General features: G+C 41.4%; 1 protein-coding gene across 1 annotated transcript in view; it reads right to left on the bottom strand.

Moving 5' to 3' along the window:
• Nucleotides 1-14,094, bottom strand: part of jazf1b (JAZF zinc finger 1b) — a 17,043-nt gene extending 2,949 nt beyond the window's left edge. The window contains exons 1-4 of the mRNA XM_058399840.1: nt 13,850-14,094; nt 4,030-4,102; nt 3,016-3,212; nt 574-743 (exon numbers count right to left, since the gene is read on the bottom strand). Of these exons, the coding sequence (XP_058255823.1) occupies nt 574-743; nt 3,016-3,212; nt 4,030-4,102; nt 13,850-13,964 (555 nt within the window). The 5' untranslated portion in view covers nt 13,965-14,094. The remainder of the gene's footprint in view (nt 1-573; nt 744-3,015; nt 3,213-4,029; nt 4,103-13,849) is intronic.

Raw genomic sequence — 14,094 nt, 5'->3', positions numbered from 1 at the left:
TTTTTTTTAGGTCACATTATGAAACTGGAACCTGGAAGAGCACTAACTTTTCGCAGGACTGGGCTCAATGTTGCAGAGCATGGTAACGTGACACTCATCTGGTGTCAAGACCAGGTACACAGAGAACCACTCCAGCCCAAATCAAATCCACATCTAACGCCATGGAAAAATGGCATGAACATGGAAAATCTCCTTCGTGCCTGTCACCAGCCACTTCCTGTGCCTCTTAATGAACACGGCTCTCTCAAGCTGTACATAATTCATCACGGGAGCATGCGCCAGATGCCAGCGGAAAATCCCATAAAACCTGTGGAAGCCTTGAAGTGGACTGTATGGCCGTAGGAGTCTGTGCATTCTGAGAGCTTTCATCAGTCTCGAGTGTACGTCGTCAATAGCCGTACCTCACAGTCTAAAGCATTGTTATTTTTACAGAGTGCTTGGACACAGACAGCTTTGGTCTATTGTCTATTATATGAGCTGCTGTTCATCATGTCCCTGGATCAGCACCGCTTAAGTTTTTTCTACATTCACTGCTGTAGCACTGAGAAATCAGATCTGCGCCACGTTCTTTACCTTGTATCTCTTTTTGCAGCCAGGCACGGGGCAGGCGAAAGGTTTCTCGTCGCCTCCGTTCATGCACATGGAGCTGAGGATGGACTCGGAGCTAATGGCACTTTCGGTGGTCCAAGACTCATCGCTGTCAGACTCTTCATAGTCTGCTTCCTCCTCGTCGTACTCGCTACCTGAAGGACACACAACAACCAAAGAACTGTTTCTCTTGGGTCGCATAACTATGCAGAAAAACCGGGTAGCACAAATTTCTCACAGGCTTGTGCTTTGCTAATGCGAGAGCGCCGACACGCTGCCATTGTACTTTTATGGAAAAGAATGTAAGCATGTTGTTAAGGGTTATGGGTTAATGCACAGGAAAAGTATCATGCCAGCAACCAGCATTCCCAAACAAACCCTCACAAATAAAATGCTCTGCACTTCTAATTGTGGAGCAAAGAGAAGAAATAACCCACTAATAAGGACTATGGGAAAATGGTTGCAGTGAGTACAGAAAAAGGCAAAATGCAGTGAAGAGCAATAAAATGCCATAGGTGTTTATACCCCAGAACTGCTATATTTTCAATGGGGATTAGTCAGAATGTGTGGAGTAATTGTCTTAAACAGCACGCTTCTGACAGGGATGCCAGCTGTACCACGAATCACATTTATATTAATGCACTCACTCATACATTACTGTAGCTCGATGTCAGCTTCACAAAACCCTGTCACTGCTTCTTTTCCTACCACATCAGGTGCCACCATGTTTTATTTATGTTTATTGTTATGTACACAATTTTACTTATTTAATCAAAACAGAATGAAAAAGTAGATGGAAGCAATGGTATGACGATTACTTCCACATTATTATTTTTTATTTATTTTATTTTATGTACGTATGCATTTATATTACATATATATCCATTTATTTTAGTAAACACACAAAACTATTTCACACCGATGCAGCTGCACATTTAATCCTGCACTTTATTCTCTGGGAAAGAGAACAGAGGGTAAAATGTCAGCCTGCCTGTGTGCATGAGGCTTAGCTTCTCTTGTGCAAACTAAACAATGCAGCGATGTTGGAACTCTCAAATCTGATTGGTCAGAAGGTGGCGATTAATTTGGCTGCAACAATATTGTGGTCAGTAACTCAAATCTTATGGTTCTGTTAATGTGCTCATTCTAATAGATTATTGTTTCTACAGTAACAACTAATTCACTGGGAATTGTATGATGGCTGCTCCACACAATTAAAGCCTAATAATAATAATAATAATAATAATAATAATAATAATAATAATGTAATTACTGCTACTACAACTACTACTACTACTACTACTAATAATAATAATAATGTAATTACTGCTACTACAACTACTACTACTACTAATAATAAAAATTCCACTTAACAAAATGCATAATTGTTGATACGATGACAACATTTTCTGTAGACACGTATTTATTACTTGACATGTTTTTCCGTCTTGTTGTAAATGCTTTTTGGGAGTGTCATACCAGACTGAAAGTATTTTTATTCTTGAATAAAAGAAAGAAAACTGCAATTGCAGTACAAGAGGAATGAAATCCCGGAGGAATAAAAGGGAAATATCCGTGGGATAAAATGTGCAGCAGGCCACGTCACAGCACCTCATTGTTGATTATTATTCTATAATAACATGAGTTGTATTCCTTACTTATTCCACACATATTGTAATATATCAATGTGGGAAAAAAATAATAAAAGACCTTGGCATTCTGTTATTCACAGTGGCTGTGTGATAGCTATGCATCAACACACACATTATCATTAATTCATCTTCGGTAACTGCTGTACTTATATAATTGAAGCCATTTTTTCCCCAGTCTACAGCCACATGTGAAAGCAGTTTGATTGTGTGCTGCATCTCGAGCCTTTCTTTTTCATATTAGTTTTATTTTTCTTACGTTATTATATCCATTGGCAGCTGTTTGGTTGCCTGCAGGCCATCTGTTGAACAATCCTTGCTTTAAATTGCTCTAAAATCTGTGTGTCTGTGCAGACTCTAAGTTTCAGTCCCCGCAGTAACACCACTGTAATCAAGTGCAATATATTTCATTCAGGTCATGTTTCAGTTTTTGTGTAAGTGTTAAGATTAAATAATGCAAATTATACGTTACATAATTGTTCCTAATTGTTGTTATGACAACTTTTGACCCAGTAAGAACACAGAGACATCTTTCCTACCCCCTGCAGAAGCATTTCTTGTGCCCATCCCCAGTGAAGACATGTGACTCTGTGGCATTTTTTGAGAATGACGTCAGAAGCATGCTAAATATGGGGCAGAAATATTTTAATGAACAGAAGTATATATTATTTATAAATCGGAAACACCCGGGTGTAGTATGATCAAGACAGGAGTGAACCCCTGTAGTATACTGCGTGTGTGTATACACACACATACTGCGTGTGTGTGTGGGGTGTACCTGTGGGAGTGCTGCTCCTGAATGAAGATGAGGGTGTAATAGGTGGTGTCACGGGTGGAGTGAGGTTGCCGCTGGTGTGTCGGGGCGGAGTGGACACGCTGTTACGTGATAGGCTGCCTGTCAGAGACAGGGACAGCTTTGGCTGAACTTTCTTCTTCAGAGTCTCGTGCTCTCTCCTCGCTGCATCCGTCATGAACCTACAGAGAAGAGTACAGAAATAAGAAAGATGATCAGAGATCTTCATCAAAGAGAGACATGTGTAATCACTTCCAAGTCAGTCGATTCTCTGCGGATGCTTTCATTATCAAACTATTGGGCCTGAGTTGTTTTGTTACGCTATAAACGCTTTTATAAATGCATGGCACAAAAAAATAAAAAGTTCACACAAACATTGTTAAAGCTGGTGTGGAATTAACAGACTACAGTTGGCAACCACATCAAGTGGAGACTCCTCTTTCTACCAGCAGTGAAACAGCATACGAGACCCAGTGCGCCCTCTCAGCATGGAGGATCCATTCTGAAACCACGCTATACAGAGAATGTCAGAACACAAGCGTCTTCAGTATGAGGAGCATATGGAGGCTCAGATGCTGGTTTGAAGTCTCTAATAGAGTCATAAAGGGACTGGAGCCATTCAAGGGAATCTAAAACACTACCATGCACAGCAACGCTGAAGCTTAGAGAACTATAAAGATGAAAAAGGCAGCTGATAATGTTTCAGTGGAAGTACAGTTAGCATTCTTTTTAATACATTTAATAGAAATCACGAATAATAATAATAATACTTATAAATAATTCAAGACACTGAAAAGCCCAAAGGAAAATACGTAATACAGTTTTATAGTGACTGCAATATGCAAAAGACAGATAAAAGGAAAAAAAGGGGGAAAAACTGCTTCAATTGTGTTATTATTATGGATAACAATTTAGCAAACAGACCCTTAATATTAAGGACCAAAAAGTGTTTACACACCACATACTATTAGGGATTCTGAGTGTGGTGATGTGTGTCACCTGTTTATGTAGCTGAGAGCGACGTATGTGGGCTGCTGCAGCTCCTGTTTCTCAAGCACTCGAGGATCTGTATCTGAGACAGAAAAAAGGAGAACAAAGTTAGTGAGAGAAGTAGAGAAGATGGTCAAAAAAAACCCCCTCAAAACCGCTGTGAGAACAGCTCACTTTAAAAAGCATTTTAAACACCTGTCAGAATATCAGCGTCTGTTTGCAGGTTTCCTGAGAAAATGAACCCAATTGGAATCGGAATAACTAGCAGAACTCGGTGCAAACGTTGCGTGAGAGTGTGAGGAGCTAATTACGTGGTAACAAGTTTTTTCCATGAAGGCACTCATTTCGAGTGTGGACTATCCCCAAAGCGTATATAAAGTGAATCTATTACTCATTTCATAGTCTCACCCAGTGGTTCTCTAAGATTCCTGCCACTCACCAACCCTCCAATCGCTCCCAGATGGCAATTAACTTCATTAATAAAGTTTCTGTCATTAAATGTAAATGAGCAGCAGAATTAGTCAGAGGTCCTCACTAAATATGCGGAAAGTGGAGTTGGTCTTTCCAGGCATTTGGTTGCATGTTGATTCCACTGAAATCACTCACACACACACTCTCGCACACAGAGTTGGGTACATGTTAGACCACATTAGACACACTTGTGCAACTTCATACAGTGCGTTCCAGACATCTGGTCTGCTGCACTTTAGTGCCGGTCTACATCAGCACGATTTGTGTTCAGAAGCCTATCCAGATATCCAGCCTATTGGTCTAGTGTGTAAGATATGGCTAAGAATGTGAACCTGAAATGGATCCAATCTGGCCAAACCTCACAGTGAGAGGACAGCACTGCTCCTGAATCAGTATCACCAAGGAAGCCTTTGCCCTCAGCGTTCCACAGACTGGACTGAGCGACTAATTGGTAAAGTTCTGCTGCCCCCTAGTGTGAAGATATGTTAAACACCCTCGAAGTGGCCTGCGCTATAACCTAAAAGCTATGCAACCCTGCATTTTTGGGAAGCTTTTATTACAAGAGAATCCACAGGTCCCAGAGCTTCATGTCCACTCTGTGTTTAACTTAGCCCACAGTTTCACTACCCTGCCAGGGTAATTGTTTTCAGATGCCCACCTCTGCAGGCATTCTCCAACACCATTAACACAAATGCTGCACAAAAAGGACTTCAGCTAATCATGACCTAAACCCAGACACACACACATGCGCACACTACGATGCGTCTTAATGCCTCTCTTTATCCTGCTGCTGTGAGTAAACACATTTTCTCTCGGTTTAAACTAAACCATATTTGTCTCAGTTTTTCAGAAACCACACAATTTCCCTGAAGAGATACAGCAAGCCAATGTGTGTGTGTGTGTGTGTGTGTGTGTAAATCTGCAGCGCAATTCCGGCCAGCGTGGCATCACACACTCACAAGCACCTCATAATTACCCAGGCATGCAGACAGTACCACCTGGTATTCGCCCGAGCCACAGCGCCAAAGGGCAGAGTGCTCTTTAGACAGCAGCTCTAAGGGCTCTGTACTCGATTGGAGTGTTGGTCTATGTAGCCTTGTGTGTTGTTAGTCACTGGCACTGCAATGCTGAGCTCTTTGACACTCTGAACTCTTACTGAAGTGTTTCATTAGTCTGGAAGCACTGAGTAAGAGATTTTGACACTTTGCAGTCCCGCACACACGTACAGACACATTAAGATCAGCATTATTCTTCTGCACCCGAACAGAGGGTGGGAAACACACACACACCCTCAACAGCCACACAATTAGCCATAGATCAATCCCCCAACACACTCTGTAAATCACATGCTGGCATCCGGAGGCCAATCAGGGACCTGGCGCAGCAGCCTACCAGATCCCAGCTCAGGAGAGAGAGAGGTGGTCCAACACACAGGCAGGTGGTCCACTGTGGTGGTCTCTTCTCCTTTTTATCTCTTACACACACACACACACACACACGCAGACACACATTTTGTCCATTGAGACTAAGCCGGAGTTCACGTAAAACGCTTATTATGGTTAGAAAAACGAGAGTGAGTGAGTGAAAAGGACAAAAAGAGAGAAGTACCACAGCCCATCACAGACACAGGAAGGAATGAGTGAGGCTGAGCAGAATTCCTTCTTTTCTTCTCCTCCTCCTCCACCTCATAATAAAACCAGAACCAATCCTGCTATGGAAAGAAGGCTAGGTATCACAGTGTGAACATGCAAGTGTGTGTAAGGAGCTGAAGCAGCACACCGAACGCATTCATTAGAACGAAGCCATAAACGCAGGCATGTTCGCCTCATTGGCTCTTTATGTACCTCATCCTGTTTTCCTCACTCTACCTCTCAGCCAGCACAAACACTCTCTGCTGTTCAGACATGACTGCCTCCCAGCGTCCTCCCTCCTCCTTTGCTCCGCTCTCCCAGTGCACTGTGGGATGCCTTCGTGTGGCCCTCGTCATGGTGACATGTTTACGGCAAAGGCCCCCATGTGGGAGTATGGGCTTGTGACCAGAAACCAGAGACACCAATTCAGCCATATCTCGCATTGAGTGCGTTCATGGACGCTATATTTATTCATCTGGCAAGACGATATTTCTGCAACGTGTCACCATGACACATCAGCATCAGGTTCCCACATGGCATTTTGATAAAATCCTATTACCTAAATTAGGAACAACTGCCCACCTCAACCAAGCAGAGGTAATATGAGGCCTTCCTGTCGTTAGCCGTGACTAGTGAGAAGCAGCGGTGGGCTGAGCTTATTCTCAGACGTCCTCACTCATGCTGGAGTCCGATGGAACTGGAAGAACAACGAATAAGTGGGGTGCTACAGGGTAGAGGGGTAATTAGCTCAGCCAGGTGCAGCTTTGGGAGGACCACTAACTGCTCCTCAAATTTATTATTTCCGCTGAGCTTTCAGGATGCATTCCAGGTGCCCTAAATGAGCCCCTGGTTCAGAGAGGCAGAAAAAGTCTCATTGTTCCAGATGACTGAAGATGCAGTTGGGACAAAGCAAGATATTATTAGTCCCAATGTTACCTGATCAACAGAACTCTGTCTATCCTTAGCTACATTGAACTTAAGTCTTACCTCGGGTCAGTGTTTAAGATAATATGAGGTGCATCATTGGGAGAATGTAAGCTCAAATCCAAACAGTCTACACTTTTCTGAAAAGGCTATCCACTACAACATGGCTGTAAGGATTCAGCTGATAAAGTGCAAGAGTTTGGGCAATGATATCACGTGAATGGAGCTGGGGTTTATTTTTTCCTATCAGCCCACATTGTGTTCGATGAAGCATTATTGGCTAAAATTCCTGAAGACTGACTGGCACAGCAATAGACGCTACATGCATAAACCTTAGACTTAAATAAACTGGAGGTCTGTAAAGTCTTTTTTAGACCTAGTTTATCACAAAGGTGTTCATTGGGTTTAAAATCAGGGCTCTGTGCAGGCCACGTGAGTTCTTCTACATCAACCTTGGTAAACCATATCTTTATCCCACTTTGTGCACAAGGCATTGTGACGCTGGAAAATATGGCCTCCTAGTTGCAGGAAATCTTAATGCAAAGATTGCAAAGATTATTCTAAATAACTGTTTGGACGAACCATATAAGATTTAAGGTGAGATGTCCATTTATTTTTGGCCATATTATGTAGCATGAACAGCAGTTCATAAAAATTTACGTGTCTAAAAGGAAGCACATATTACTCTTTATCCTCACTGCTTGGCAGTGGTCAAGTGAACACTAGCTAGATGTTAAGAAATGGTGAATGACCAATTTGGGGGGAAAAAAACATGAGGTAAAATGGAGTAAAAATTTAACTGCTCAAAAAAACTAAACCTAACTAAATTTACATAATTATTGCATCAAAGCCTGGGTTTCTGGTCTTCTCTTTCATCCATGGCCTTATCTGATGGTCTATTTAAGATCACCATTAAATGTCATGTCTCTTGTGCAAAGCAAGTAATAAACAACTAAGGGCCTTGAGAGAAAAAGAAAGGGAGAGGCCTAAGAGGCTATCAACAGATCAAATACAAACACAGCACCGTGTGTTGTTATATAACAAATATGGGCAGTGCAATAAAACATACAGGTGAGCTGACTGTCTGAAATGACTTGAGGATTTAATGGGTGTCAACACAGACATGCAGCAATTTCCTTCTGTGGAGAGTGGCCATTGCTCTGATACACAATTTAAAATGGCCGGCTTTTCATCTCTGTGTGTGTGTGTGGTAGCCTCTCTGACCAGCACAGGATTTGTATTAGTCTTATACAGAATCCAGATCGGGTAAGTCAGTTCATTTACATGGAAGCAACTCTTGTTTTTCCAGAAATTAAGGAAGTATTTATATTTTTAAAAATGAGCAGTCTGAAAACACTACTTGACAAATTAAGTTTGGGAAAACCCTGTATAATTTGGTTGGTGTGGGATCATATAAATCTGAATCTGGATTTATGGACAAAAAACTTGGTGCCTGAATTCAAGAAGAAGAAGCTTTTATTCAAGAAGGCTTTTATTGTCATTTCAACCATATATAGCTGACGCAGTACATAGAGAAATAAAACAACATTTCTCCAGGACCCTGGTGATACACAAACATACAACATATAGTTTGGACAGTATAATGGTGCTTGTTAAGTTCAAAATTTTTACTGATTGAAGACACTAGGCTGGTTTGAGATATAATGTGAATTGCTAGTAAGCAAGACTTCTTTCTTTGTAATTATTTTGTAATTGCCACTTTTCCCAATGTAATGCTTAGAGGTGTGCTAGAGACACTCTTAGACACTACGTGAGATCAGACATAATCAGTGAAAGAAAAACAAATTTATATCTTGTCATACAAAAACACATTATGTTGGTGGTTTATCATGCACACACAGCACTTTGCCACCTTTACCTTACTTACATTAATGAAAAGGAGAACAGCAGCAGTGCCATAGTGCTTTGCATATGCATGTGCATTTGTCCCAACAAACAAAGCTCGAAACAACACTAAGAGTGAGACAGCGCCACCTAGTGAAAATGCTTCCCCTCAGCAAATGTATATGGAACTTGGACCTTCATTTTAGCCTGCTACTAATTAAAGCAGAGAATGTGTTTGAGCAGCAGGTCCCCAGATGAGGAGGAAGAGAGGCCAGAATCTGCCAGCGCACCCTGTAATTAGGCTTCCTCGCCCTTTGCAGAGAGTGCCAGATTTTGCACTTTGCTGAGAGCGAGGCGGGAGGAAGGAGTGGTTCCAAGGAATTTTTTTAAACTCCAGAGACCGCTAATTACCTCATTACTGACCAATAAGACCGATCACACTTTCAACTCACACCTACAATCCATACGGGCCACATCATCTATACAAAGCAACTAACAAGCAACTAAGAACCAAGACCCTTGAGAGAGAGAGAGAGAGAGAGAGAGGAGGAGGCCTAAGAGGCTTTCGACACATCAAACAGAAACACAGCACCATGCATTGTTACAGCAAATATGGGAATGTGCAATAAAACTCACAGGTGAGCTGAGTCTATCTGAAATGATTCAAGGAGCAAATGTGTGCCAGCAGAGAGACACAACAATTTTCTTCAACAGGTCAGTAGAAGCTCAAATACTGGGGACTGGCCTTTGCTCTGATGCCGTTATAAGATGACGTATGCTTCATTCTTTAATAGTGACTCTGTGTGGTAGCTCCTTTAAACTGATTATACACAACCCAAACAGGCCAAGTCTATTAATTTTTGCATGACAGCAACATTCTTTTAATATGCTGTTTGTTTGTCGAGAGATTAGGGAAGAGATTAGAAATACATTACTTTCAAAACTGGCTGTCTGAAAACACTAGACTGATTAATTTCAAGCAAAACCTGTATAATTAAACTGGTAAAGTATAATGATTATCTGACACTGGGCTTACACGTAGTATACTGTATGTAGTAATGCACGTTATTTTCCTTTGGCTGCACCCTATTTGAGGTTAGTATTTGATTATAGCACAGGTTCCTGCCGCAACCCTCCCATTTTATATGTGGTAAATATATATTATATACATTATGGATGAGTGCAGTAACATCATGCACAGATCACTTTTTTTTTATTTACGTCAATGACATTCCTTTTGTCCTAGAAAATGCAAACAGGATCAATTTGGCTGCAGTCAGCTGATCAAACCTTTGAAAAGTAGAATAACATGCAAATCATCGGCCCAATACAATGACAACTGATACTGTAGCTCTGTGGTTCAAGAAATTGTTCACTATACTTTTTTACAATTAAGTGTAAAAAAGAAAGCACCTGTTTATTAACTGAAAACTGCATACTGAACATTCAAATATTCACACTAAATATAATTTTATGCTGCCACAGAAATTGTGAACAATTCCACAGTTCATTTCCTACCGCATAAACCATGGAATATTTGCAGGGAAAATAACAATCATGCTGCACTAGAATGGATCTTTATATATGTACAGTACTCGAAGTAAAGTTTTCTTGTCAGTAATGTTTCGCTAGATGCATAAACATAGAAATCCTCTCCTCGGTGTTGTTTTTTTCCCTCTGCTTAAAAGTTGTTTACTATCCAGACTCACCTAAATCTTCCCTAATTGAAAGTGATAGACTTTCTGTGATTGCTGTTGTTTAGCAAAGACATGGCAAGTGTTCAAACATTTCACTGTACAAGCATTTACATTTATGAGCTCTTCAGGACACTGATAAGACGAGCTATCTACAGAGAAGAGTAGAGTGTGCAGCAGGCTTGCAGTGCATATGATGCAAACCGGAATCAACATTGTGTTGACTTAGTGACAAATAGTTTACTGTGTGTTTGTTTTTTTTTTTAAATAAATAAATTCACTGACTAGTCAATCTTTTAACTGCTAATAAATAACATTTTGCAGACTCCTTTATCCAGAGTGACTTACAGATGTGCTTTACAAATAGGTCAGGGTCTATTAAAACTATCAATCTAAAACCGTGAGAGACAGAAATTTGTAGATCAGGTTTAGAATAGCGATGGATAATGTGCTCATTTAGATGCTTAGTGAAGTGTTTTATTCCTCATTTTTTCTTTGTGTTCAAGTTGTCATTTTTAAAAGCTCTTTAAAGTTTGCAAAGACATTTTACCAACACTTTATACACTAATTTGTGAAAGCATAGAAGCAAAACTGGCCTATACCTGAGCATGTATCTCCCTCTGTTGGTCAAAAGCAGGATCAGCATCTGCAGCAGCACAATCACTGCCATGGTTGACACACAGGCTGAAGTTATGGTTATTATTTGTTAATAGATGAGGCAGTGATGAGTAACAGTGAAGGTCTAGACGGCATCGATTAAAATGTTGATGAAGATCAGGGATACACGGGAGGTCTGCTCGGATAAGTAATACATCACTGTGTTATTACATTATTTATCACTAACATTGTACTGCAGGCTTTCAGTTGAAAGAACTGCAGCAGATGGACAACATCTTCAGAATGCCCTACATCAGCATATGACTCACAGTCTTAAAATGCGTGGCTGAAACCATAATTGCTTAGGTCCTCACACTTAAAGCAAACATCTTTAAGCATCTTTGTGAAAATAAGTTAACTTTTTGAAGTAATCTATAAATTACGAAACAAAAATAAGCCTATTTTACAACAGGCCTAAGATCCGGAGAGTCTAAGTAATAGATAACAAAGCAAAACAGGAAGTAACTCTACTAGACTGATGTTTCTTGTGCGCCGGACTAACTGCCTCCAGCCGAGATGGATGACTGTGACGAAGAACAGCAGAAGACGTCCAGCTGTCTGCGCCCCACTAGGTCTATTCTGATTGGCTGAGAACCACGCCAATCAACCACAAAAGGGCAGATTCCCCCCTGCAGGTGGGTTTCTCATTACAAATCCTTTCACACTCAGCCACCAGGCAAATTCTCCAGGAGACAGGCAGCCGGGGAATCACGTTACAGGAACAGAGATTAGACAGACACTTCAGCTCACATATCAATCCAAAACAGCACAGTTTCAGTGCTGATAAATAACATAATGAAAGAGTGATTACAGTGAAAGAAAAGATCACTATACATAAGAGAATTCCTGAAGAACTGGCACCTCAGGTGAGCTTCAGCATTAATTAAGTGTTCAGTTCTCTGTGTTGTGCAAAAACTAAAAGCATTTTAGCAAATGATTGTGCTAGCTCTTTGACTTAGCTTGGGTAATATAAATTTTATAACATGTTAAATATAGCATGACATGCATCAATGATGGCTGAACACAGAGAATCCTAACCCACTAACATAAGGGCAGCTCCATGACAAGTATTTTACTAAGAAAGCACATAATAAACATTTAATATGCTTACATGCAGACTTATTCAGTTTGTTTTGAACAAGTATTCAGTTTGTTCAGCAACGTGATGACTTCAAATTCAAGTTCTCATTTTTCCCCCTCTTGGTTTGCGTAGCTAGATTTAATTCTGTATTTAAATACTGAAAACTAAACTGGTCCATCCATGAATATGACAATTTGCCTCAGGAAAAAAAAAGTATCATTATTAACTTACATTCCTCTCACTAACAGCATGCATGGTGTAACACTGTTTTTGCATGTCACAAAAACAATATTAGTATAGTAACAGGTCTAGATCTAGTTTTTTGTAACCAGGAGCAGTCTCTATAAAATTTGATCATGCCTGCAGCTCTTAGCCCTGTGTGAAGTATACACCAGAGAGAGTGACCCTGATTGACTCAGGCAGAGCTGCAGAACAAACAGGAAACAAACAGCAGATGCTTAACCACCAGCACTATAGCCAAACAACAATAAAGACGGGGTAACAAAAAGAGTGGATGCAGAAGCAATACAACAACAGAAAAGGATAGGGCAACACCTTTCCAGCCCTGTGAAGTACTCCATGTCCAACAGGTTTTACTGCTGTACACTTAAAATGTGCAGGGTAAGGCTACCCCAAGACCAGAGCTGGGAACCTGTGGGGTTAGGGTATTTAGAAAATGTAAACGTATGTGTAGGTATTTAGACAGAAATGTGACAAAGTCAACTATGAAATGAACTGAGTAACAGCCCAAACTCTGTTTTGTGCTCTGGCGCAAACAATACCAAAGATGTACTGAAGATCAAATGGTGGAACCAAATATTAAACAAACTGGACTGAATAAATAAACCGGGTAATTGTGTTGTACATCTCTTATCAGATATGTTGTAATGTGGCAGCAGGAAGCTACTAATACACATTAAATCATGTCTCACGGTTTGGGTTTGTTATCATGACCACTCCAAAACACGGCTAATGTGAACTAACGAGCATGTCAACGTTACAGAGCAGCGACGCGGAAGAATCCGTTAACTCTTAGCTACCAAGCTAACGGGAGCTACGACTTAGCTCAGTTGTATTTAAGCAACTTTTCAGCGACGTTCACATGGCATCCTTCAGTCATGTCGAATATATAACGGTGTAAGTAACGTGTTAAGCGTCGGCTGTGTATCTGAAGTGCTGGAGCAATGTGATCAGATCAGGCCTAGCACAGCAATAGCAAGCGCTGGGCGGATAGCATCGACTGGGCGGAAAAGTTACAGCATGCGTGCCATTTCCGGCGAACAGCTCGTGCTTACGCAAAACGGCTTGATTTACCATTCCAGTCTGGCCAAGATGCTGAAAGGCCGCCGTGTATAGCTAAAACAAGCCCTCTGTATCAACGCTACCACACCTAGCAACAGCAGCGAAGGGACGCAGGAAGTAGCCGGCCGAGCCCGGCCATTGCGTATTGGCGCTCAGGCTCCTCGCTGTGTGCGTATGTGTGTGTGTGCGTGTGTTTGTGTGTCTGTGTGCCGCTCCGCACTCACCGATGTGGTTGTCCTCGATGTGGACGATCAGCTCCGCCAGGGAGTCGAAATGCAGCCCGCAGCCTCCGAAACGGCACGAATTAGAGAAAAAGGAGGCAGCGGCGATGCCTGTCATGGTGGTTGCAACATTGAGCGCGAGGGCGAGCGGAAAGGAAGCGGCACGTAGGCACGCACACCGGCGGGCACACACACACTCGCACTCGCACACTCAAACACACACACACATACACACACAGCTGGAGCAG

This window comes from Hemibagrus wyckioides, linkage group LG01 (assembly GCF_019097595.1).
Source record: "Hemibagrus wyckioides isolate EC202008001 linkage group LG01, SWU_Hwy_1.0, whole genome shotgun sequence".
Classification (NCBI taxonomy): Eukaryota; Metazoa; Chordata; class Actinopteri; order Siluriformes; family Bagridae; genus Hemibagrus; species Hemibagrus wyckioides.
This window is presented reverse-complemented; position numbering and strand designations above follow the sequence as displayed.